At 36.8% G+C, this 27,816-nt stretch overlaps 1 protein-coding gene across 4 annotated transcripts in view; it reads left to right on the top strand.

The window, feature by feature from the left end:
* The window catches only part of RGS12 (regulator of G protein signaling 12), a 79,710-nt gene that overhangs the window by 33,302 nt on the left and 18,592 nt on the right, over positions 1–27,816 (top strand). For all 4 annotated transcript variants that reach the window (XM_058023761.1, XM_058023760.1, XM_058023759.1 and 1 more), the window contains 10 exons: positions 3,223–3,244; positions 11,449–11,618; positions 14,666–14,758; positions 15,881–16,024; positions 19,622–19,801; positions 21,030–21,183; positions 22,435–22,511; positions 24,246–24,446; positions 25,256–25,329; positions 27,500–27,626. In XM_058023761.1, the coding sequence (XP_057879744.1) occupies positions 3,223–3,244; positions 11,449–11,618; positions 14,666–14,758; positions 15,881–16,024; positions 19,622–19,801; positions 21,030–21,183; positions 22,435–22,511; positions 24,246–24,446; positions 25,256–25,329; positions 27,500–27,626 (1,242 nt within the window). The remainder of the gene's footprint in view (positions 1–3,222; positions 3,245–11,448; positions 11,619–14,665; positions 14,759–15,880; positions 16,025–19,621; positions 19,802–21,029; positions 21,184–22,434; positions 22,512–24,245; positions 24,447–25,255; positions 25,330–27,499; positions 27,627–27,816) is intronic.

The following is a 27,816-nucleotide window of genomic DNA, read 5'->3' as shown; positions in this document are numbered from 1 at the left end:
GTGTGTGTCTGTAAAATTCAGCTGCTAATCCAGCTAGATGAGCAAGCAGAGTTCCCATTAAGGGATATACTGGAAGGCATTTTAGCTTTCCTAAATTAGATTTTGTTAAATTTTGGTAATTTTTTGCCATCAGATTGCTGGCATATATCATGGGCTTCTTCCTAAACCAATTTGGTAACTGGGGTAACTGGAAGAACCAATTTCAGTTCTTATCTGGTTGTGAAAGATTTGATGGTTTCATACAATTAGATTTTATCTCTTGATGCTAGCTCATAGGTACATTCAGAACATATATGTTCTGGCATTTTAATTAAATGCTTAAATACTTTTAAAAAAATCCTGACATTAGCCCTGACTGGCACAGAGTCATGCCCTGCCCTTCCTCCTCTTTCAGAAATGGCTGCCTACAGGAGTAATTAAATTTTATAGCCTTCTCATACATATGTTTTTCAATAGGTGGTTCTTAATATGTGTGCAGTGTTACATTTCATCAAATAATCAAACTTTTTTGTGTAGCACATCAAATTTTGTCCTGAAGAGCCTCCAGTGGTGGGAAACGTGAGTGCTGAAGAATGAAAAAAAGCCCCCAACATAAACTGTATTTTTAAAATGAGATCATCATAGTATTTAAAAAAATCTGGTCTTGCAACTTATACCTTTCAAAGACAAATCTAGACAAGTTTCAGCTGAACAGTTTAGAAGAGAAACTTCTTTGTCTGAATGTGGACTGCATGCAGTTTCTGACAGGTTTAAACTGAGATTTCTGAGTACTCACAAACGTAGTTTGAACATATTACTGTGAATTCTTGCACAGTAATTACAAGCTTTAGTTTCTAGGCTTTATTGAATTAGGTGGATTTAGTTAGACAGATGAATTGAAGGAAATGTTCTCAAGATATATTTTATTCTGTGATCTATAGAAATAAACGGATGATGCCTGGAACACGATAGGTATATTTACTGACTCTGTAATGCAAAATATATTCATCCTATAGGTGCTTTTCTAAAATGGTCTGACATAAAAATTACTAAGGCCCTGCTTGGAGAGATTTTAAGATGCTGGTATATGTAATGTAACAAGGCATTTAAAATAAACAAGCAAAACCAACCTGTGGTGTGTCAAAAGTTCACTGCATTAACTTATGCTAAATGGATTGAGATAAAACTCTCAGTGTCCATTCGTGATTGAGCTTTTCTATGTAATTGCACCATTTTCTCTTGAACATTATTTTTTATAATTGTTAACTTCCCAGTTTTTGACAGAAGTATTATGAATATTCTTTCTGTTGTCATGAAAATCCTAATAATTTTGCTTCGTACCTTTCAAAACCATGAAGAATTTTACTTAGTGTTTGAAATTAGGTTAATGAAAGCTAACAAAGTATATGAACATTCCTAAAATATAGATATTTTGAAAGGATTTTGGGTTTTTTTTCTGTCTAATGTGTAAACTGATACTATTACTTTACTTTGAGTCATCATTTTCTTTGTGCTTTTAGAAATGACATTGAAGTTGTTTATTCATTAACTGTACTGTACAGTGCTGTGCTGAGAAATTAAAAGCAATCACATTTATAAACCAGATTTCAGTAATGCAAATTAAATTTTCTAAATTACCAACATTAATTAAATTATGGCTTCTGAATTTATAACATGATCACTAGGCTTATGTGCAAAATAGAAGTAGAAAAGATGTCCTAAGCCCCACTGAAGGATTGTAACCAGAACCATATTTTTGATACCTGAAACAAAGCTACTAAAGGGAGATGCTTGGAGATACTTTTTGTTGTATTATTATTCTTCACAGATCCAGAAGCATTTTTAGTTATTTTTAAATTTATTTCCATTTTTTCAATTTTTTCTTTTTAATTTTTTTTCCTTTTTTTCATTTAAAAAATCATTTTCATGAGAAGCGTATTTGTGTTTATCTGAGCTAGCACCAGGGGAATGATGCCAATAGAGGTTAGTTTAGACTTTGAAAGTCCCAGAATAGCTCAGATCCTCTCCTGGTGATGGGAATGGTGAGGCCACTCCACTTGGTAACAAGTTCTTCAGAGAGTGTTAACAGCAGGGTGAGAGCCTGCAGTGAAAGAGAGAAAGAAAGGAGAAGATATTACTAAAGGTTTTTGTGGATTTTGAAGAAGAGTGGGAGTGTTTATTGCCAAGGCTGAAAAATACAAACTATGGAGAGGTAGCTGTTAGCTTGAGTTGTGTTTATATTTGTGCTTTTCTTCTTGTGTGTGTTTCTGACCTTGAAGAAGTTTTAGATACTGTAGGGCTTTTTAATGAGCAGTACAAGTGAAGAGAGTATTTTTTAAATATTTAGAAGGTTTTCTAAAGGTTCAAGGACGCTTTCAATGACCAAGAAAAGATTGGCCAAACTAAAATAAAAATGCTTTCTATTAGTCATTAAAAAATCAATGCAAACTTAAATCTTAAAAATCATTTGTCCTCCAGACTTCACTCAGCTGAAGCTGAATCCAAGCATTGGAGTACCTAATTGGGAAATGGTCAGTACTTGGATTTAATGAGGTATCAGATGCCTTGAGGCCATTTATGATGAAAGTTGGGAAGTTTAGGGTAGATAAGCACATAAACTTCAACATTTCACTAGAATACTAATTGTACTGGAAAATCTGATGTACAATAGGTAGAGGTGGTGAGGAGTTCTTACTTATTCCAAGTTAAGTTCTAGCTTATTGCAAGCACCCTGAACATCCTTTTGGTTCTGTGACAGTCAGAAGTGACTGACAGGGAAAGTTTTCAGTCACCTGACTGACAAAACACTGAATTTTCATTTTAATGCCACATATTTCCAAATACCACAGCAAATTAAAAATTTAATTCATATTGTTTTCCAGTCTTTGCAGGTCAGTTTTAGGTATCTTCCTTGTCACAAGTACCAACTGATTGTCTCTGCCCCTCTAAGAGCAACTTTTGGGAGCAGTGTAATTACCACAGTAGGAAATGCTTCTTCCAGTGAATATTGGTGGGATCAAGTCCTTGGACAATAGTGGTTTAAAGGGATGAATTTCATGCTGAAGATAAAAAAGCTGTCAGAAATAACAGCTGGCTTCTTTAGATTTACCTCTCTAATATTATCACTTATTAATAAGATTAGAAAAGTAGCTAACACTGCAAATGCTAAATGAATCTCAGAGATTTCTGATACTTGCCATGAAACTTCAGTAACACTTTTCTTTTTTTTCTTTTTTATTGCAGTCAGCAACTGTTTCTGATGGAGGTAAGCTGAAGCTTGTTTTTATGTTTATAATGAAAAATAATCACTTTTCCACATTAAGCAACGTAATATGTGGTAAATTATGTGATATATTACAAGATGTAAGTCCAAGGTGGTGCAGAACTCTGTGGCTGCTTTAGGAACTGTGCCAGAGAAAATACTGCAGGCTTGGGTTCACATACTTTCACTGGTTTATTTGCATAATATTTTTTTGGTACATTTATATGTACACATTTTTATTATAACTAGGCTTCTTCATTCGTAATAATAGAGGCAGAGCTGATAGACTTCTGTGTAATTGGATGGTAGATAAAATTTCATTTTCTGTTTTATTGTCCTTAACATACCTTGTTTGCTTTTAAAGAGGTACTGTAGCTTCTAAGTTGTAAGCTCTGTTGGTGCATTTGCTGAGGTTGAACTTTGTTAAGTGTGATCCTTTTTGAGAAGGGGGTAAGTAATTTGATATTTGTAAAATCCCAGCATGGAGCTTTTGCACTTCTGGAATATTCTAAGTAAACTCATCTTTATTGCACAAAGCTGGTTTGTTTTGATTTTAACATGCCTTTAATGTTTTAAAGGATGTCCACTCTTTGTTAAACATTAGAAAATGATTTCTCTGAAGCTTTGAAGTTAATTGAAACAGTTTAAAAAAGGTTCCTTAATGGAATAAAGGAATTTGTATAGTGGAGGGTATAAAGGAGATGGCTTTTCTCCTTGTCTTCTCTGGCAGGAGTTGGTTCACTTGATCCTGCAGAAAAACTCATGTATTTTTGTGTTTGCTGTACTTTGACAACATTACAAGACAAATTTATTAAATAAAAAGGGCAAAAGGCAACAAGATGTGTTGTATAATCAGTGCAGTGAAATGGAAAAGATATTTGGAATGCTACAGATATTTTTTTTTTATTACATGCAAATGTAAATGAAAATTAGCAATACTATTTACAAAACTTCTTCATATCCTAATTTATGATTCCTTGCAAGACTAAAACTGCATTTCAGGAAAACATTGCTGTTTTGGTCCTTTTGCTGGAGCCATTTTCCAGTGGCTGACTTGGTCAGGTATTCTCCTTCTCTACTGCTGACACAGTCTGATGCTTTACTGTACTTCTGTCTGGATGAGAAGTAGACTCTGTGTTGTATCTGTCTTGTCCACAAAGTGATAAAATAGCAAAACAGAAAATAATAGTGCTTATTCTGCTTTCTATTTCTAAAACATAGCCTGTGTTTTTCTGGGAAAAATATGGGTTTTTTTCTCCCCACGTGTTACCTTCTTGACATAAAAATCAAAGCAGACCACAGACTTTCTTATTTTGTATGTAGCTGTTGAGGACCAAAAATTTGACTGATCTTTTTTTAGGTAAAATGCAATGTACTTGTGTCTTGTTTCCACAAGGAGTCTTGTTCTGTGTTGTTGAAAGTTATTTTGTTGCCTATCCAGACTTGGGAATCTCTGTGATAGTACTCATACAATAATTATCCTGCCAGTTGAAAATTTATTTTAAAAATTCCAATTATTTTCAGTTCTTCCAATATGATTTGTGTCTAATTCCAAATCTTTAGGTAGCTGTTATCACAATTAATTCTATACAGTTTTTTTAACTCATGAAATTTAAGGGCCATGTAAAGTCACAGAGGTGAAAAAACAGCCAAGAAATTTTGTGCTATTTTCTGCTGAGTTGTATTCCCTGTTTTTTTAGCTAGTTCAGAATTTAACATGAACTCTCTCTTCATTGTTAAATACTATTTAAGAAGGAGTATAATTTGTGCAAAAAGTGGTAGTTGAACTATAGGGAATAATATCAAATCCATTGAATAATATTGAATCCATGCTTAAATACCCAGATAGCGGGTTGGAAAAATAGGAACCAGAGAGACTGTAACCAGAAAAAGTGAAATTAAATGAATTCCTAATTCATCTTTAGCTGCATTGAGTAAAAAGTTGTGATTCAGCTGTGAATTATATTTTCTAGCATTTACTTTCATTGAGGATGGAGCAGCACAGACATTTTTTCAGTTTTCCTTAATCTCACTAGTACAGAAATAGATCCACAGACTTAGACATTTTAGGGTATGTTTAGTTTAGAGAAATTTTCGCCATAACCATTGGTACAGTGCTGCATGCTTCCCTTCCTAGACTAAATCTCTGTCATCACAGAATCACAGAATGATTTGGGTTGGAAGGGACTGTAAAGGTCAACTTGTTCCAGCCCTGCTGCCATCCAACCTGCCCTTGACACTTCCAGGGGTGGTACATGTACAGTTTCCCTGGGCAGCCTGTTCCAGTGTTATCATCACTGTCAGAGTGAAAAATTTCTAATATCTAATCTAAATCTACCTTCTTTCAGTTTAAAGCTCTTTGTCTGCTCTTGTCAGAAGTCTCTCTCCAGCTCTCTTGTACCCCCTGTAGGTGATGAAAGGTGCTCTAAGGTCTCTCCTCTTCTGCTTGGTATTATTAATTAATATTATTATTTGTACATGTACCTAGATACTATAAATACTATTGTTAAGCTTTAGTTTGGGAAGAAAATTAATGTGTAAAAAGCAATTATGTGTTTATATAAATCCCTTCAGTATGGTGGGAGGCACAACAGTTCTTTGTACATTTTCCTTCCAAAGTCAATGAAGTTTTATGTCATATGGCTTTTATTGTGTTAGAGCCTGGCCCTGGAAACCATCTAGCCCTTTGTGTTTATTTTATATTTTGCATCCCAGCTTGTGCAAGGCTGGGATGTTCTTATCAGCCAAAACTCTGCACTTGGGCATTGCAAGATAGCTGATGTGTAAATTAGTGTTGTTTCCAGATGTGCTGACCAGTGGCAGCTCTTAACTGTAATTGATTTGTGTAATGAATCGCAGACAATCGGAATGCAAACTGCAATAATGCTTAAATGCAAGATTACTGCTGTAGATCAACTAATCTGCTCTAGGGGTAGCAGGAGCCATTTGATGTTACTACAGTGACCTGTAATTAGCAGGTTTCTCTTATTTCCCACCTCAGGAGCTGTCCCTGTGTGCTGACTGTGGGAGTGTGTACACAGCACGCAGGCTGTGCCTGATGTTCTGAGTACTGTGCCATCTGAATTGTCACAGGGATGATCAATAGGCCCCTGCTAATGACTGACTTTGCTATTTATACCTGGAAGGCACTTTAGAAAGGAAAAACCTTAAGGTCAAAGGATCTATAACAGAAGTACCATCATCATTCATGTCCCAGACAGAGGTGGTGAGGTATCTGAGCTAGCGAGAATGTCTGAGTCAGTTCTCACCTGCTGTTCCCTGCAGAGATCAGTTCCACAAAGCTGAAATACTTCAGCCTAACAGATACTATATGCACACATTTCTTCCTAAGATAGTACTTTGCTGTAGTTTCTGCTGCTTTTTGCTTTTAGTGTTCATCACTTGGAAAGAATTTTCGTAAGGAAAAGTGTTCCTAAAGACCTTTCCAAAAGGAATCTGATGTTTGCAGTAATAAATAATGTAAAACTGTGTTTTAAAAAGTAACTGAAGAAGGTAAGGCAAAAAATTAGCAATGAAGTGCAAAATAAAGCAAAACACTGTTTATGCTTTTTGCACTATAACTACAGATGGATTGTTTCCTCTAACAGGTATATGACTTATTTGTCAGTTCTGCTGGTGGTGCATGCTCACTGTAGCTGTGTTCCACTGTAGCATAAATAATTCAAGTTCCTTTAGCAGCAGTGGCAAAAGGTCTTTCCTTTAAATTATTTATGTAGCATTTTATAATGCTTTGTGTTAAGTATACTATTGCTTCCCTCTGCTTGAAGCAGCGAGGGTAAGGAATCAACTTGTTCAGAATAGAAGCTCCCAGGAGTTGCTGTGAGGAACTTTGCTAGCTTCCCTCATCCCAGAATTGCAGAGGAGCAAACAATGTGCTGTGCAGTCAGGCTAACCTGCGCCCAATGGGTTCCGGGACGTTGCGGCTGAACCTGGTATGGATTCAGAAGGATGGCTTTCAGTGAAGGGCTTGAAGTGTTTCATTAAGTGGCACCACAGTGGTTCTTACCAGCTTTATCCAGGTAAAGTATTTAGTGATTGTATGATTTGTGTGCGTTCCTATGATTGTGAGGAATGTGCTTAGCATCTCACAATAAAAAAAAAAAAGTATTTGTAGGCTGAAAAATACATACAAATGCATACAAAATAACCTTCATTTATTGTATTCAGGCTTATGGCTTTATATTATCTAAATCAAAACTTCTGAAACCATCCTATCCTGAATGCTTTCAAGACTTAGTTGATTAAATGCCTGTATTTTCTTACATAATGCTGTTTTTGTAAAATAAATAAAACCAAGACCCTCCATGGAATGTGTAACCACAAAATGTGCAAAACATTGTATTTTGAGATTTTTTAGATAGCATTTTGTGTCAGCTCTGTATTTCCAAAAGATAATAAATTAAACTGAATGAGTTTGAATTCAAAGTAGTTTTTCCTCAGTAGGTATGGTTGCTGTCAAGCAGAACAAAAATGAAGTTAGGTCCCTGGGATTTGAAATGTTTGATCAAGGAGCCTCCTTTTACAGGTAATACAGGATAAGTCGGTGCTTCCAGCAGTGATGACAAAGGAAGGCAGGCATTTGGAAACTTCCCAGCACTGCTGCAGTTCATGTTGTCCATGCAGAGCTGGGATTTTTCACATTAAAATCCTCTGGCATCCTGAGTTTCCCAACTGCTCCTTTTATTTTTTAAAATATTTTCAAGGGAGAGGAGGAGGAGTCCACTTTGCACAACAGCCCTGTGGTGAGAGCATGTGAGGGTGGGAGTCAGGGCTCTGTGTTTCCTCTGATGACCATCACAGAGGGCTCATTAGATGAAATATGTGGCTGGGTTGGAAAGTTTCTCCATTCTTGCTTTCCAAGGTGGGCTGCATGTACCTAGGAATGCATGAGCTGTGAGGGTCAGGAAACCTGATGCTGGAGTCTTTCATTGGAAACATTCCTCTGCAAGGGGAGTGGAGCAGGAATTATGCCTTATACAGTCTTCATTTAGGTGTGATTCGGATAAATTCGGTACTTATGGTAGAATCAGGGATGTGTTTTTCCTTCTATCTGACTTTCTTTTTCTCCAGTTCTCAATGGTGTATCTGCACTAGGCTGTGACTCTTTTAATTGCAACTGATGATCTGGGTGTTGACTAGAATAACCAAGCCTGTTTTGGCAAACAACCTTTTCTGTATTGTTTTCAGCTTGATGAGTACCACAGCAGAAAACTCTACAGATTTTAAAAGCAAACCGACTGCATTTTTTCATTAAGGGAAACCAAAGCTGTGCCAGGGTTAAGTATAAATTAAATAGTTATTTTTGAAAAAAGTCTGAATTACCTAAATTAAATCTACCGGAACACAGACAGTTTACTGGGAATGAGTAATCCCTTAATGCTATGTTAACATATTGGAGGACCTGTGCTAGTAGCTCTTTGGTTGTTGGAAATAGTCTCATTTTGGATCGTTTGTTTTCATGGGATCTCCAGAGCTGGGAGTGTATCAGAGGAGGGAGAACCCGGTGCAGTTTAGAGGAGTGTAACTCTGAGGAGCTGGAGAGAGCAGGCAGCTGGTAGCAATTAAAGGTAGTTAGCAGTTCCCCATGGTGTAAACACTGGAGGCTGTAATTGCAGTTGGGTTTCCCGGCTGCCATGGGGAAATTGAACGCCTGCCATGGGAGGGAGGTGATGCTGACTGCCTGATGATGGCTGTGCCTGCCACTTCCCAATCCCTCCCGACTCCCGAGGCACTGTGACTCCAGCATCCAGAGCTGAGCTCTTGGTGTGGCTGCTCCCTAATTCCTCTCTGTCAGCCAAGGAGGTTTCAGGGGCTTGGTATGTGGGATGAGTTTGCCTTTCTGACTTTGCCTGAAAGGAAGAAGGAAATTTTCATCGCTGGGGATTGAACCCTCCAGGAGTGAGGCAGTGTCTGAAACTGTTCCAGATCTATCAAGAAGCGGGTGTCTATTTGTATCCTGGACTGTAAAATAGAGCACATGCACCTGTGGAGCTAAAGCAAAATACTACAGATAATAAAGTTAGATATCATCCTCTTCAGAATCACATTAACTTCTTTCACAATAGTTTCACTCTGGTGACAGATAGTCTCTAATGAAGTTAACAGTTGACTTGGTTATGCTCTTTCACATGTCTTAAAGGAAAAAGTGAATAAATATTTGTATAAGAAAATTTGTCATTATTTGCTGACTGTTTGTAATTAGCCTTGATTAATATGATTGGGCAATCATAATTATTTATATACCTGATTTGTTACTAGTGTCCTTAAAGATTATCATTATTGAAAATACAAAGTTACATTTTGTTTTTCCCTCATCTAATTTTGTTTCTTTGTCTTGTTTTATTTTTGTCTTAAAAAATAGTTTTGCTTACAGAAACTCAGAGTAGTTAACTGTTACATCTCAGTGAATATTTCTGAGCTAAGAATATGTTTAAAAATGAAGTTTTTTGCTCTTAAAATTTTTTTCATATCTTTACAACTATCTTTATCACTTTTCCCAATGCTTGTAACTGTTTTTGAATGGTGCATTTTTTCAGAGCTCTTACATCCAGGGAGGAACAGTAATGTTTTGTAACATGAAGTTTGGAAATGCAGAGTGCCTTCAAATACTTCTAACATAAAAGGAGACCTTGGGAGAGCGTATAAAGTACCCGGGGTCTTTTTGGTGAAATTACTCATTGCTTTAGTTAGTCTAAATGATTACCTGAGGAAAATCATAAAAATATCCCCATGAAGCACAGTCCATTTCTGACTGGTTGTGAATTCAGTTTTTTCCAAGAGATTGCATTTCTAGTGAGCTGCATACTTGCTTTTCCATTGGCATAAAACTGCTGAATATACCATCTATTTAATTTGAGGGTTTTATTTTCTTACATCTGTTACTACAAGTTTTTCAAAAAATTGAATGTCTGTGATTTTTTCATCCCTTCATCAAAGAATCTCATTCAGTTTGACATCTCTCTGTGTGCAACCTGTCCTGCTTTGAAGCAGGGAGATCAGACCAGGCTTTAGTTGTGTCTCCACAATGAGTTAAACCTCACATCTCCTCTATAAAGTGTGCAGCTGTGAGTTCAGCATTACCAGTTTTACATTTGTGTACACTGGGGGGTGGAGGGACGATCCTGTAAAAGGGTATGCAAGAAGTAAATGATGAATCTGTGAATAGAGCCCTGCTGTAAGCAGTTCCCTCTCTTAGAGCAGCCATTTCTTTCCCCTTTCTACTTCTGTGAACAAATGGTCACTTTGACATTTTTTTGTGTGCCTATTTTGATTACTGACATGACAAAGATGATCTGGAGTTAATACTTGGGGTTTTTAGTCTGCTACACTAGGAGTTTTTTGTGTTTCTCTGAATTCTCCATGGGGTCTTGTTAATTTGTTTCTCAGAATGAAAAATCACTTCTGTGTTTTCGAAATCTAAAGGATCTGTTAAATTCTCATCTTGGGGTCTCTAGATTATTCCAGTATGTTGGCTGAAGTCTGGAAGGGATCCCTGTTTTTATCAGAAACCGTAATAAATGGAGGATCTATTGCTAGGTGTCTCTTACTTCCTGTGGATAAGGAAGGCATCCCTTACTATCTAATTTTCCTAATGTTCTTTTCCACAATTGACTTCTCTCCTAAATTCTCAGTATGAATGGGAATCTTGTATTTCCATGCAAAATTTCACAGATTGCTTGTCTGCCAATTGAAGTGTATATGAAATTTTGCTGCCCCCTTTCACCTCATAGGTTTTTGCCCACATTCCGATGAATAGTGGGTGCTCGAAGGTCAACTTTCCTTGGATAACCTTCTGAAGGAGTGCAGTCTATAGTGCAAGAAATATAACGAAGAAAACATATTTTTTTTGTGGAACAAGAAAAAAGATTTTGTTTTAGACCTGTCCCTTCTGCTTCTGTCAAGGGACTGCTGTTAAGACACTCATTCAGTTTTCTTTGCAGTAGAAAAGAAGAAATTTGAGAGGTGTTTGGGGTGGTTTTTTTTCCTATGCAGGTGCTCTTAATAAAAATAGAGAGGGATAATTAGAAGTCTGAACCACTGCGAGTTTGAGCAGGAGGTGTGATAAACCAAATAAACAATCCTGAAGAGTACCAGTATAATTTATATAATATATATATATAATAGTACTTAATAATAGTACATGTATAATAGTACTTTATTGACAGCTGTGATTTCCTTTACTGCAGAGCTGAACAGCACTGAGTTGAAGGACTGCATCAGCGAGAACAGCCTCAGCAGCAATGCCAGCCTCCCCAGCGTGCAGAGCTGCCGGCGCCTGCGCGAGCGGAGGGTTGCCAGCTGGGCCGTGTCCTTTGAGAGGCTTCTGCAGGACTCTGTTGGTGTTAAATATTTTTCGGTGAGTTTTGAGGGACAGTGAGAGGCTTTCCAAAATACCTGATACTGCTGCTGTAATTTTCCTGTATATTTTTTTTATTGACACTCTCCTTGCACAGGGCAAGAGACGGGAGTTCATTTGTGCTCTGTTGGTACCTGAGCATCTTTCTGAGTTTACACAGGTTCACAGTTGAGTAATAGTAATATTCAGATTGCCATGCATCTCTGCATAGCTTCCATTTTCACCTGAAACTTCTGCTATATTTGGCGCTGTCTGGGAACTTCTAGAATGCTTCCCCATTTGTAAAATGCTTTTTTTCCCCTCTCTGTAGCCTTTGTACAAGAAGAAGGAAGTACTTTTGGGTTGTTTTTTACATCTATCTCCTGAAACATTGGAAGCCACATAGAAGGTGTTTTCAATGATAGAGTGGTTTATTTTCCTGTGAAAAGTTTTTAGAAATACTTTTTGGAAGTAGTTATGGTAGTTAAAACCGCAACTTGAAGGAGTAATGCTGAGTATTTCCAAAGCATAAATACTTCACAATACATAAAAAATGTTCTGCACAGCACATTTATGAGGTAGTAAATACCATCATCTCTATTTTGCAAGGAAGCTGAGGGTACAAACTTTTGCTTTGTTGCACTGTAGTGTGTTTCTGATTCTGAGTGTGTTGCACAGGGACAGTTTGTGCTGCCCAAGTAATTTTCACATTAGGAATATAAAGAAACATCTGGTACAGGAAAGGTAGATTATTGAAATCTGCAGTAACTCAGAAAGACTCTTTTGCTTGATATAAAAGTATTAAGAGATCACAATGGTCAATAAGCGAACTTCCATGTTAACTGGTGGGGGAACCCAAAACCCACATTAACAGTGAACATCTATTTGTGGAAACAGAGAAGAGGAAAGCAAAATAATACATCCTGGATATTGTGTTCCTTATTTTAGCAGAGTAGTCTGAGAGTTAATAGCATTTCTGCTTTCATACTGAGATTTCTTGTCAGACTGGAAAAAAAAATTACAGTTCTGATCTAATGTTGGAGTCTATCTAAAAAATGATGCAGTTCATGGGGCTCCTACTGAAAGTTCAGTTGACTTGGTTCTAATTACTTGTAAACCTCTGGTAAACTTGTGTACACTTAGGAAATTGCTGCATTAAATTCTTTGGCTGCTATGATACTTCAAAACTTACATTATAAATGTAAAAAGTAGCTCATATAATTTTAATAAATGTTCAGATTAAAAGGTTAAAGGTACACATCATTTCACCAAAAGCCAACCTCAGATATTCTGGAAGTTTTACTTTTTGCTCACATTTTTTTCTAATTAGAACTTTTAAAAATGAATATTGCAACATTTCAAGTCTTAAAGAAATACCAACTTTAAAAAACAATTAGGGAATGTTGAAGTTTATTGTGTGCACCACCATTTTCTTGAGGCCCAGGAGATGTCCAGAGCCATTGCTTAGATCTGTTAACCTGGTTGCCATAACCCTGTGCAGTTACAGATTGCTGCCAGTATCCATGAACACTGAGGCACCAGCATTTAATTTAGGGTTCCACAGCAAGTGTCTTGGTGCATGTGGGATCCAGCATCTGCCTTTCCCGAGGACAGCTTTGTCACAGAGCAGGAATTGCTTTCTCAGGTGGATAGATTTTGCATGTTTTGCAAATAGTCACACTTTGCATAGTAGCTGCTGCTTGGAGCAGTCAGCCAGGAGGTGAGAGCTGTTTGCAAGTGCCCCCACAAGGGGTTCAGGGCAGCCTCTGCAGCTTCCCAGCCATGGGTGGCACCTGCCTTGCTGCCTGGTGTTCCAGCTGGGGCACCCCTCAGCCCTCCTGGAGAGGCTGAGATGTTGGACAGCTGTGCCCAAGCCCTGTGGCCACGAGGAAGCAAGGGGGGATGGACTCTGGGGTCACAGGGAGTGTGCCAAGGGGGAAGTAGGCACTTGTGTTCTGGTTCTTGCTCTTCTTGCTCACTCATTTGGTTCTCTTTAGATATGTAATTGCATGTAATGTGCAGAAAGGTTCCCCTGGCTGCTCTCAGGATTGTCTTTTATGCATTTGGTGTCTCAGCTTATGTATCCGAAGAACTTTAAATTCAGAGCTTGCTTGGGCATTTAGATTCCCTGTATTGTAGTTTATCTCAATTGCTTTCTTACAGCTGGACTCCCTAAACTGTTATGTAAATCTGAAAAGCACAAATAAACTTAAGTTTACTTCTGTGTAGATTCTTCTTACACAGCTTTCTGAGGCTACTTTGTATGATAAGGAAGCTTCACTGACACCCATGTGATGACTGAGTGAAGGTTGTGGTGGATCAAGTTGTTTTTTTAAATATTTTTTCCCCTGATGGTTAAAATTCTTTTAAAGATGCTGAGAGAATATTGAATTATACAGATTTCAATATGAGACAGTTTGTAATTGTAGGGTTTTCCAGCTGAATCAGTGCCAGTGTTCATTTGGACTTTAGAATTCTGTAATATCAAGGTCCTGAGTATTCTGTGTTGTACTGGGAGATATTTTATTTTCCTCTCAGTGAGTATTTTCCAAAGAGAAACAATGTGGCCACGTCAAACACAGTGAACAGTGATAGATTTTTTTTTTATAGTTGCCATGTGATAAAAAAATACACTGTAATGAATCCAGGATTGGTTATGGGCACTTCTTGATAAACATCTACTCTGTTATATTGGTAGAACTGCAATTAAAGACATTTACAGTGCCACTTTTAAATCTAGTATATGAACTATTTAAATTTTTATTTAAAGTGTATTCATCAGTTTAAGCACTACTTAGCATGACATTTCAAATTTTGTACTTGCAAATGATTTGATTGTAATTTGATGTATTCTTCTATATGTATACATTAAAAAAGACAGGAGAAAGAGGGGAGCACCAGGTATGTATTGGACATGTATTGATTTTTACTTTAGGAAAAAACTGGATTGTGAGACTGATTGAAAACTTACATTTATGCAAACTTTCCAAGCATTATATATATGTTTTTTAAGCTGACAAGTAACTTTTCTTTGAGATATTTATTTATTTGCTTATTTTTTCCCCTAGGAATTTCTACGGAAAGAATTTAGCGAAGAAAATATTTTATTTTGGCAGGCCTGTGAATATTTTAACCATGTACCTGCACATGATAAAAAAGAGGTAAGTTAGTGTTGTATTTCAATACCTTGTGTTGCTTCTTCAAAAATTATTACTCCTTCAAGATTATTGAAATGAATGGAGCTGTGCTTGGTCTGTGTACTGTGACATCACTAAAATAGGGTGGGATGACCTAAGCTTAAGATGTTGGATATGTTCAAACTGCAGCAAAGTGCAGAGGTAGCTCTGTGAGAATGAGTTAAAGTATCCTGGATGTTGCAAATGGCCAGCAGTGGTAGCCCAGTGCATGGAAGTGCAGAGCAAGTTAATTGTCCATGTCAGGGAGAGGCCTCTTGTACTCTTTGAGCTAAACTGCCTCCACCAGCCAAGACTGTGTTTCTAAATAACTTAATTATCTGCTGCTCCGAGGGCAGGGCTCTCATGTTTGTTCACAAATTATGAGAATCTCCATCTCATCCTTTTGAGGGAATCCTACATTGGTCAGGCAGTTTGGGTGAATTTTGAACTTTATGCAGGTTGGCAACACTTCTGTCTACACCACAGCCAAACCTGGTCAGGTTTATGTGGTGGAAACAGTTTCGCCTTCCAAGTCCCTCTTAGTTCTTTTGTCTACTAATGAGGATTTTTTCTTCTACTTTTTTCTGTCTTCAAACAAAGTATTTTCTGAACACCACCCTTAAGGGCTGTGGGCTCAGCTTGGTGGGTTTTTCATTATTTTCATGATGTGGGTGTTTCATATAAACAAGTTAAAAATAAGTGGTTTTGACTGTAAATATTCATATATATACTTACCTTTTTCTTACTTCTAGAAATTTAATCTTAGAGGATGTATTTAAATAGTAACTGTTATGTAAAAGGTCTAAAAATCTAAAAAAATCTACTCTTCTTTTACAAAAATACTTGCTGTGCTTCACTGCTTGATTATTTTTATTTTTATTTGGAGGACAACTACTGTTCAAGACATATTTGATGAATATTTGTAATCATAAAGAAAAAAACCCTATTTATGTGCTTAAAACTCACAAAAACTGATATATGAAAAATACATATATAAAAGATTCAGGAGTGGCTATCTATTTTTGGGTGGAATGTATCAGTGTAAGAAATGCCTAGCTAAAATTATGGTTTTAAAACCAACATACATTTAGCATTTCTTTTCTGTAGCTTTCTTACAGGGCTCGGGAGATCTTCAGTAAGTTCTTGTGTAGCAAAGCTACAACCCCAGTTAATATTGACAGCCAGGCACAGCTGGCAGATGATATTCTCAATTCTCCCCATCCAGATATGTTCAAGGAACAGCAACTTCAGGTAACCATAGTAACCATGAATGCTCTATGTTTATGTCTGTTATCTTTTCCTTTATAATCTATAAAAATAGTTTTACATGCTGTATATTTTAGACTCTGTTAGAAGAATAGAAAAAAGGCTGCTTGGCTGTTTTTCTGTTATGTGGAGAGAAGATTTTCACTTAACTAAAAAATAATCTGAAAAATACTATTATTGAAATGAGGGTTAAGTGCAAGTAAATAATTCCATGTGTTGCAGCACTATTGCATAGAATGTTTGCATATAGCTGCTTTTCTTTTCTTTAGTGGAGAGTTGAGTACAGAAATATTGTCTGGTTTTGGTTTTTAAAATGTTGTATTTAGGGAGTTCTTCTCTTAGGCTTTAATACTACTGTCAGGCAAAGAGATTTTAAAACTGTTGGAGTCTGAAGACCTCTGAAGTGGATGTATTTTAAATTATTGATAATCAGAACAGTTATGCAACAACAGGATACGCTTCACGTTTCCTGTAGAATTCAAGTTTCTAGGTTTTTTTTTCCTATGTCATCTCTTTGGTAACTTTTCCACCCTACCAGTTTATTAGTAGAAGTAGTTTTGATATCATAGTTTTGGAATCAAGGCCATGGCATTAATGATCCAGGTCACAGTCTTGGGACACAATCTCAGACCATGTGCTTTTGGGCAATCTGAGCAGCAGGGCATAGTGTCACCCTCCTGCAGAGTGCAGATAGAAGGTAGGTCTGGCTGCTGCTCTGGTAGATCCCAGCTCTACAGATACTCCTTCTGCACCTCCCAAGCCTGAGCCTTCTGTGGGAATTACCAGTCACCACATTCCCAGACATTTTTTCATGCATTTGTCATCCTGGTGTTGTGGAGACTGTGCCTGAATTCCTCCTTATCCTCTCCCTTTTTTTTTTTTTTTTTGGTGGAGTAAAGAGTGTCCTGATGAGTCAGGTGACAGGGTTGATGCAGGTTTTGTCCCTTTGAAAATGCAGTATCCTTGGTAGGAGGGCTCATAATGGGGGAGAAAATGCTCATGGGAAGTGCTGCTGTGCGCCCAGTCCCAGCCACAAGGCCTCTCTGTACCTGACCTCTTATCTCAAATCGTCAGTGCCTCAGTGAGACCCCTCAGTCAGACCCAGTCCTTTCTCTGGAAAATGAAGTGAGGCAGGATGAGAGCTCCTTCTGCTGCAGGACATGGCCTTGGAGCCTGGCTGAGGTGCTGGGGTGTGCTGCCTGCCTGGGAACAGGGCTGGGCAATCAGCTGCTTGGTGGCCCTTCATTCCTTGCTTTCAGGGAGCGCTTCTGCAGGCCAGCTTGTGGTCTTGGTGGATGGCACCGTGTGATAACACACAGCTGTGGGTTGTGTAGTTACTGCAACACACCCACAAAGTTGAGCTCATGGTGGTGACACAACCTTAATAAAGTGAAAGCTCTGCATTTGTGGTCTTTCACAAGATTTTTTAGATTTGAGCACTGACCACAGAGTGGGTGCTGCTCTGTGGTGGTTGTTGAATGAGTGTGGTGCTGGGGAATGGGGAGTGTTGCTGTAAGGCTGCAGAGGAGTGGCAGAAGTGTGTGGGAAAGTGCCTTGGAAACACTTTCAGGCCATTCTCTTTCAAGCACTGTCTGTTGGGAATACCCCTGGAAGTTGCTTTCTGTCCATGTCCTGACAAACTTGTCCATGATCTTGTTGTTAGAGGTTGTAATGGCAGTGTGGATGCAGCCAAAGTACCTAGTTAGGATGTTTTTCCTTTTTGTAAATTGAATAAGAACAAGCATTTTCAGTGTTTCTGGATGGAGGACAGTGCAGGGCACTTGAACATATTAAAATAAGAATAACATAGCATGTACTTCATGAAGATTTGATAATGGATGTAAGTTTTTCTGCTCTTGTTTATCTGAAAATTTCAAATTATGCTTTTAAAATATATGTTTCTCATTTGTAAGTACAAGAACTAGCATCTGCTAGCCTTTTCGCAATAAGCAGAAATCATTAAGATATGTAAATATGATAATAATTCTAAATATAGGAAATCATAGATGTAGTGTGGGCTAGAAACATGGGGCAGATGATAATCAGCTCAAGGTAAGTTAGTTACCCTCTCATGGCTCTGTCCTGCAAAGTTAGAAGGTTGTAATTTTTTTGCTGTTTTAAGTATGTTTAATTTGCAGACTGTCAAAGCTGGCATATACAGAAGTATTTTTCCATAGCTTACCATGTGGAAAACAGTGCATTAAAAGGCAGCAGCTAAGCAGGAAGGGGAATATACAGAGGGGAAAGTAAAAAACATGGAAGTTGGCATTCAGTTTGAGTTGGGTTTCTGTGACTCTGCAGGATCAAGTTCTCTCTGCTCTGTCTTGCTGTTTACAGGATAGGTTTTGGGCTAAAGCCTGTTGGGGAGGGTGTGTCTGCACAGTCTGAAGCATGGTTTCCATCTGCAAATGGGCCACTCAGTCTCAGTGATGGACTTTCCTTTACACTCTTGGGAAACCTGCTCATGGTTCCTACCTTCCTTGGCTTGTGGGGAATTTGTCATGTCCAAAGAAGTAGCCATTCATACTGTTTTTTCAGATGAACTGAATCATGGGAGAAGATATAGAGCTAAAAGTATGGATTCACTTAAAACAGCAAATTTGCAAAAATGGAACAAAACCTTTAAACCTTATCTAGCATTTAAAAAAAAAGCTTGTTTTCACTTTCATAAAATTAGCTTTGTTTAAATTTGCAAAAATGGAACAAAAACTTTAAACATTATTTAGCATTTAAGAAAAAGCTCTTTTTCACTTTCTTAAATTTACCTTTGGTTAAATCAGCCTCAAATATTTGCTCCAGGCCTGGTATAGAGCTGCTTTCTTCTTCTGTGGTTAAAGATAAATGTTGATCATTTAATGTAAACTGTTCTCTTTTGAGATCTACAGCACCTTGATTATTGATTTGCCCACAGATACTGATGGGTTTTTTCCTTATCAATGGATACAGGACTGTAGTTTACTGCTAACACTTGTCAGTTCTGGGTTAATGATGTGATGATCTTAGAGGTCTTTTCCAGCTTAAATGATTCTATGACTCTGTGAACATTTTATATGATGCAAAGGACTCTCAACTTCTCCTCACATCAGCAATTAACATTGTGTGTCTTGTATAATTGTGTATTATTGCATATTGTGATTATATCATATTTCTGTGTTTTAGAACATAAACTTTTCTTGTTCACAGCTACCTTAAAACATACCTGCATAATTTAATGCTGTCACATACAGTGCCAGTGTAATAACCTTCAAAATGTTTTAAATGGCCAGATTGCTACATGCTCCGCACAGAATGGCATCAACACAGTAAAAAAGGAAAGTGTTGTCAAGACTCTACATCATCTCAGCTTGCAGTTTGCACAAATCATAACTTTTTTTCTGAACCTGTAATAAGGGAATAAATCAAGTTATATTTCACTTTAAAATGGGTGCAGTGGATTTAGCCAGGTCTAAACAGTGTCATACCTATGCTGCTTACAGCCTGATATCCTAAATGTTATGGGAGCTTCCTATTGCAAAGCAGCTTCATTTTCTTGATGTGCTACTGGAATGTATGTACCCTTTATCCATTGTGGTTTAATTTCAGATATTTAACCTGATGAAGTTTGATAGCTATACTCGCTTCCTCAAGTCCCCCCTCTACCAAGAGTGCATCTTAGCTGAAGTGGAAGGACGTCCTCTTCCTGATCCTCAGCGTGTTCCCAGCAGCCCCACCTCCAAACACAGCGTCAGTTCAGACAAGTCCAACATGTCCACACCAAAAAAGGTGACTTGTGCATTGTTGTTATCACAAAACTGTGGTTTTAAATAATGTTTTTCACGTTCTTTGGAAAATCAAAGATAACCTATAAAATAAAATGTGTGGTTAGAGGTGTTGGCAAATACAATTTCAAAATTTTATGTACTCAGGAATATACTTTGAATCAGTTTTCTAGATATTGAATTGCTGAATATAATTTAAAATCTTCATTATTATTTAACTGTATGTGTACAAATAAAAAGTAAGTTTTATTTTGTTAATATACCAGTTCAGAAGCTTATTTTGGTTGAATATGGGAATTAAGATGTGATAATTTAACCTTTGCTGAGAAGAGACATTTTATCAGAAGTTTTGGAGAAGGCTTAACCTAAACTAGCTCATTTTGGCAAAGGGTAGTTTTTAATTTCTTAGCTCCTACTAAACTAAGATAATTCTGTGTTAAATAAGTACAGTTGCTTAAAAATTAGACCAGTAGTCTTACTGACTGATCCCTTGACATTATTTAGGGTTTATTTTTTCTTCTTGTAGATAATACCACCATGGCATTACATAACTGTATGGGTAAATTATAACTTCTCATTTTTCATGTCAATCACTACAGATTACCCCATCTGCCATTATGTATTCTTATGACTAGGAACCTTTAAAAAGTAGCATTTCAAGGAATATTCTAATAATCTAACAAGAATACTAGCTTGTTAAAAGCAAGTTTAGTTTAATATCAAACATTCCTGACATTTGTATTCTTCAACTCTAATAAATACTTGATTATACTTGTAAATGTTAAACAGTACTTTGTCATTGTCTTTGAAAGCTGTTCATGTTCAAGCCTAGCCCAGGAAAAATACCAAAGTGAAATTCAGTGTTTTAAAAGCAAGGCAAATGGCCTTTCCACATTAACTTAGGCATTACTGGTGAGCTGGGGACAGTTCTTTCATATTTGCTGGAGCTCTCCATGGCTCATTTCCAGCTACTGTTTTGTACTCCCTACCAAGCAGCACATTTCCATCTCTGTATTTCTTTCTGTTGCCACTGGTGAGGTTTTTTTGGTTTTGTTTTTTTTTTTGATTGCTGCTGAGAGGAATGCTGGCACAGACACTTGTGCGTGGGGTAAAGAAGGCAGCTAACCTGGCCATCACACTCTTGTTTTGGGAAGAAGTGTGGGGAGGTTTATTTTAGACAATATACTCACGCCTGTGATCAAACCAGTGATTTAATTGTGTTTTGGTGATAGCTAAGTGGTAAGTCAAAGTCTGGAAGATCTTTAAATGAAGAGTCAGGAGAGGAGGACACTGAGAAGAAAAAGAGGGGAACATTCTTCTCATGGTCAAGAAGCAAGAGTTTGGGAAAATCACAGAAGAGAAGAGAAAATGGTGATTATCCAAACGGTGAGTATCACATTCTGCTTTGTTTCAAAGTTGTTTCAGCAATAGATATGACTAATCTCACCATGATTAGTTGCTATCTAAGTGCATTCATGGGAGTGACAGAGGAAAGGAGCTGTCAAGTCAGAAGGCCAGAGTGTGGCTAGTATTGTTGCAGTTTTGTAGAAGATGTACAAGTAAATAGATAAAAATATGACAATATTTAAATTTGTTTTTACTGACTTCCACAAGACTTTTTTTTTAACGTTTTGGAACATTCTGCCTTTCTGTGTGCTGGTAATTGCCTTTTCAAGCAGAGAGCTGCTATTTTTACAGAAAGATAATTTCAAATCTTTACAGAAAAGTCCAGGATCAGTACAGCAAATAGTGCTGTAGTTACAGCTATTTAAAAATTCCTCCATCTGTGTTATCCTACTTTTCTTTCTTTTATCAGTAACACACAGGTATGTTCACTTTTGAACAGTCACCATCTGTTTTCACCCTCCCTGACTAAAATGAGAAAGGAGACTCAGAGGTGTGAAAGCCCTTGTAACCTGCTGTTTTGTTACTTAATTGTATTTGAGAGTTTAAGGAAGAGTTCCCTTATGAAAACACCTGTTCATGGCCTCTAGAGGAGATGAAAGTTTTGCAGTAAATTATGCTGTTGAATTAAAAATGATGAAAAAATTCCAGCAAAGCCCCAAGTTTGGTCCATATTTGATAATGCAGTTTTTGCTTCTGATAAATTCCCAGACCCACAAGATACCTTTGGTCATATGGATAATTTGGGTGTTCTTAGTATATTCATATGTGAAAAGACATCAGTGGCATTTGCTGTGATCATGGACATTTCCTTCTGAAAGTGACTAGTAATTGTCTTAGATTTTAGTGTTCTAATACCATACTTGCACTTTTAAAAGTATTTATCTGCCTTGAGAGTATCTGAAGAGGAAGAATAATTATTTTAAGATGAAATATTGAAATCATGTTACATCTAGTTAACAAAACTAATATTATTTTAAAAATATTTTTCCCCTTTTTTGATGTAAAACAAATGACTTTATTCAGGGGTTACATAACCAAGAAGCACTTGATCAAAAGTTACTTTGGTTTCCATGCTTCTGTGCACAGTATGAAGATTTGATGGTTTCTTTCCTTTTAATGAAAAAAGGAAAAATTTGTGACCCAACAAGCTGATATTTGAACTAGTTGTCTGTATTAGCATAAATAATGAAATCAGCCTCTTTACTGATTGCTGGTTTTTTGCACAAACAGATTCTTTTCAGTCCAATGGATTGTCCTACAGACGGGAATCTCAAGGCTCCATGTCATCCACTGCAAGTCTCGACCTGGTAATGGCTGCCTCTTGCTCATGGGCTACTGGGGGAGCAGATGAAACAGTGAAATACTGATTTTCTAAGTGGTGTGATGTAGCTTGTTTGATGTAATGCCTTGGGAAAGGGGTTTCAAGTGATGCAGCTGCAGCACAAGATGTAATATCAGGCAATTTCAGAGTGTTAGAAATGCAAGAGAGGTTGTGTTCATATATTATTTCTTATGCTGTCCTTGGATATGCTTTGCATCTTGTCTGTCTTAACATCAGGCACCAGTGAACTACAGAATAAAGTTTCCCTTTTAAAGACTGTAGCTCTTTAAAACTAGTTTGTTCTACCAGCAAGGATGAGAATCTGTTTTAAACAGCCACAAGTTAAAGCTTTTCCTCTTCTTGGCCTCTGCAGTAAGGGGGATGCAAGTTGCATTAGGTTGATTTTTGTTGTGCCAGTGTCCGTCTTGCTTCTTCTCTGTTTTCTTTAAAGCTGTGTGTTTTTGTCATTATGACTTAATTTGGTCCTAAAATCCTGAGAGGTTTGTTGTGCACACTTTGTCATGCTAAGAAATTAACAAGTGAAGACACTGTGATTTCTAACCATCAAGTTTTGCCTTCACAGTGTAAAACTAATGAGGTGCAAATTTAAAACAGTATTAATAAAACATAGATGTAATACTTTATTTATCTATGTTGATATGGAGGAAGACTCTAAAAAAAGGAAATTTTAGTTTTTTTGTGCTGTTGGTGTCTCTCTGATAGAATAGATTATGTGTAATTAACCATCAACTAATAACTGTGTAAATTTATCTATGCTAAAAATATTGATCAGGGAAACAAGCATGGTGAAGTCATGTTTATTTCTGTTGCAAAAAAGTCTTGTCATAAAAAATAGAAAATGCAAAGGCTCCCTAAAGCAACAACCCCTCATTTCTTTCCCACTCCCACATGATTTCTATCAGAAAGTTACTGTGATTTGAATGAGAAGCACCATGTTAAAGAAGAGAGAAAAAGCATGATGAGTACCCTAAAAGGCTGTCAAACCCAGTATTTTTTAGTGTCCTTTTAAGTTATAAGTGAGCTTTTTGTTAAATTTTCAAAGATACTTTTGACATTTAGTGGTAGTGTTGCTATTCTGCTGTTACTCTAGAATAAAGGTTAGTGCCTAGTCCGTAGCATTGTAGTTCTAATTCCCTTTAATAAAAACAATTAATGGTCATGAAGCAAATAATTTTAAAATTTTAATTTCTCTGTGGTGTATTTGTGCATAGAATTTGTATTATGTTGAAAGAAGAGGAAATTTTGTGAAGAAAGATTGAGCAACCTGATGTTTGAAGGCATTCCTCTTCACTTAAATGTTGATTCATAGGGTGCCAATGGTAATTTTTACATCAGCAGGACATTATTGAGCACAGACATTTAACTATTTGGATGCTTAATGAGATTTAATTTACTTTTATAATTTTTACTTAGGAGTTCTTTAGTAAGTCTTATAACTGTTTTACACACTTGCTGTGTAAAACTTCACCTGTTCTTGAAATAAATTCAGATTTGTGTTTTAGATTTATGATCTTTATCTAAATTTTTTTCCCCGAGATTTAAATGTATCTAATATTTGTGGTATTTGGAAGGATTTCTAGCGCAAGGTAGAAACTATGGTTGTTGGCTCGGTTTGATCTGGGTGGGCTCCAATAGTTTATACTCCAATATAGTCCTCATTTTCCCATTGGTCACTGACCTTTTTTTTTTTCCTTTCAAGTCTGAAACCTCAAGATTGCCTGCATTTGTGCCAGATAAAGACAAATCCCCCAAGTACTGCTGTGTAAACCTTCCGGATGGCTCATCCAGCAAAATGGCTGTGAAGTCAGGGTTCTCCATCAAGGAGGTGCTCGCTGGGGTCTGTGAGAAACATGGCATCAACATAGCTGCAGTGGACCTGTTCCTCGTTGGAGGTGATAAGGTACTGCATATTCCTGGGCTTTTTTGGAGGTGTTTTCCTCCCCATTTCACAGATAAGGAATTCTGTTCTCTCCATACTGACACACATGTCCTGGTTCTGCCCATAGCGTTACATTGGCAGTGCTGGTTAATTGAAGGAGAATTGAATTATCCATGAAGAAAGCAAATGTCTGGTAGTAGATGCTACTGCATTAAAGCCCTAAAACATAGTGACATTCAGTTGCTCAAAGATGAATGAGATGCATTAATGGTAGAAATGAGGTACAGGTTTTAATATTGAGGAAAATTTCCAAGACAGCAATCTGTGGGGATGATGCAGTGTGTGTGAGATGGCTCTTAGTCAACAGAAATGTTCTCCAATTCAAAGGGAAGTTGTGGACATGAAGTATTTATTCTCTTAAATTCATGCTTTTGATCTATCTAGATGATTGCAATGACAAAAATCAATGAATGTTCATAGTTATGGGCTTTTAAAGCTTTTAAGGACTGTTAGCTGGCTGTATTTTCTAATGCATTATTCTGTGTTATTTATATAAGTTGAAGAATCTAGGTTTATTTTAACAACCAAGTTCCTGAACACCTGCTGACTCCAGTGGAAATTGAATTTTGGTCATTGTTTCACACCTAGCCAAAAGAAAACATGCTTTAATCATGTTCCATATTGTAAAGGAGCAGTCACTGGAATGAGTGCAGCCTATATTAATAATATTCCGAGTTACCTTAAAAAAAATTTAACAACACAGCTGCTCTTTTTTACATAGTTTAGAATTAATTTGCTCTCTGTTCTTTTATCCCTGACATGTTCTGCAGCCCCTGGTGTTGCACCAGGACAGCAGCATCCTGGAGTCTCGGGACCTGCGCTTGGAAAAACGCACTTTATTTAGGTAAGAGTCAAAAATAAAGCCTTCCTCTGGCCTTTCCCTCCCTGCTTCCCAGTTTGCTTTTTGTAAGTGCAATAAAGGAGATATTGCCAGTTCCCTGTGCAGTGAAAGAGGAGGCTGTGCAGCTGCAGGAGGGGGCTTCCTGGATTGCTCTTAGGATACAAGTGAGATTTTGATGCCAGTGTTCCAGTTTAGGGACATTTAAATATTATTGTGATATTTATTGTCAAAATGCTCAAGCTGAGGCAGCTCTGAAAGCATTGGACATATCTGTGGGTCCAGAGGGACCTTCCACATCAGAAAGACATGTTTAGTAGGTTGGAGTAGCACAAGAAAGATACAGAAATTGAACTGTAAGTCTCCTAGCCTTAAACTAAATGGATGTATTTATTGATGACCTGTTCCCATTCAGTTTTATCTGTATATATTTGCCCACCTGGAAAATTACAGTAAGACTAATTGTATAAATAAAAATCCTCTGATGAACCCTGAATCTTAAAGTCAATGTTAAATTATGAGTATGGATATAATATAATGCAGTACATTATACATTTAGTTTTATGTAATATATTTGGTAGCATGTGTTTTTTTCAAAGTAACATTTGTAATTTTTTCCAAAATGAATCCAAACTAATGCTATGAAAAATCCTGAAATAATTATTTCAGGAAAAAGTATTGAAGCAAAATGTACTACATTACTGACGTGGACTTTTGAAGTGAATGAAGTTTATTTTGTGAGGCATTCCTTATTTTGGCTCTATATTACTTTTCCTTAGGAAGCTAGGCTAGTTTCTATTTAAAGGTACTTCAGGTTAATAAATACTGCATGGCATATTCAATTTTTAGATTGAGATTGAGCAGTCTTTTATTAGGTGTGAGCTTGTTGAGTCTCCAAGTTAAAAAGGAACTTGAAGTAGGCAGTACCATATGTTATTTGTGTGTTAATTAAAATGTAGAAATGTTCTGCATTATTCCATTCTCTGGGTAGATACTATGTAAGCAAATATAGTCAAATATTTGGAACATTTTCAGACAAAGGAGAAATACTATGTGGGTATACTTAGTTACCTCAGTGTTTGCCACTTTTGTATCAATTACCAGCTAATGACTAAAATTGAAAATTTCAATTTAGTAACTGTTGAATTCAAAGAAAATATAAAAGACAAAGTTTCAGTTATTCCGGCTTCTTGTGAAAGAGAAAAGTCAACATGACTTTAACATCTTGTGTTTAATTTTTGTGAGATAATAATATCTGATGATGATGTACATTTCTTCTGATTGTTTTGTTAGTAATAAGCTTGTCCTTGATTTCATACTATAGTACCATTGCAGTTAAATGAGGTTTATGGAGGATTCAGGGCATAGATGAAGAGCATTAAAAAAAAAAAATAAGCCAAAACCAAATCAAAGCTGGGCACAGTTCTGTGCAGGGACATAGATGCTAATGAAAGTTGTTTGGGTTTAATTTTGTAAAAAAAAAAATTGTATTTAATTATTCTTTTACTGTTTTAATAATGCAAAATTGTAAAATATGCTCTGAAAAGAACTGTCTTTAGCCTGTAAATTCTAAGATAATTACTTTTACACCTTTGGTGTATAAGTTTCTCTTATGCCGATATTTCATCGTATGGTGGCACCAACCCAAAGAAGTAGCACTGGAATTCCACAGTGTTAGTCTGCTTAAAAATTAAAATATTTGTCCAAATCCATCTCATGTAATTGCATAACAAGTTGTGTGTCTGTCTTGTGGAACTGAGAAGAAATATTTTTCCTGCATCCAAATCTATAGTTGAGGCATGGAGTCACTTGGGAAGGACTCCTGGACCAAACTGGTCAGAGAAATCTCCCTGTAAATATGGAAGTGCTGTGGAATGCTTTTTCTTGGTCTGAAATAGACTGCTTCAGGCCTTCACTCAGTTCTGGCAAGCAAAACAGTAGAATTTTTATTTATGTTAAATAGAAGTAATAATAAATTAAATATAATAATAAAGAAATAAAAATAAAATAATAGATTCGTTGTTGCTTCAGTTAACATACATTCATGCTACTGCAGTTCCAGCTAGCTACTAGCTGTAAATTGTTACAACTATGTGGTAGATTTGATTTGACATATTTCTGTTCACTTTATTTACTGGAGTATTTCACACTTGATGTTGCAATTGCTGTGTTGCAGGCTGGATCTTGTTCCTATCAACCGGTCAGTTGGTCTGAAGGCAAAACCCACCAAACCAGTAACAGAGGTCTTAAGGCCTGTTGTTGCAAAATATGGTTTAAATCTTAATGAACTTGTGGCAAGACTAGTAAGTATTCTTTGATGTAATTCAAGCAGCAATATTTTCTGTCTGTAGAAGATCATATGATAGTCCCTGGAATGATTCCTCTCCTGAGAATTAGGCATTTAAATATCTACAGCTACATTTTGAGATAAAATGCATTGTAATTATAACCATTATGCTTAGTAGTAGTTACCTCAAATATTTAGTCTACATC

Source organism: Melospiza georgiana, chromosome 5 (genome assembly GCF_028018845.1).
Source record: "Melospiza georgiana isolate bMelGeo1 chromosome 5, bMelGeo1.pri, whole genome shotgun sequence".
NCBI classification, from domain to species: Eukaryota; Metazoa; Chordata; class Aves; order Passeriformes; family Passerellidae; genus Melospiza; species Melospiza georgiana.
The sequence above is the reverse complement of the archived record's forward strand: the minus strand, read 5'-3'. Positions and strand labels throughout refer to the sequence as shown.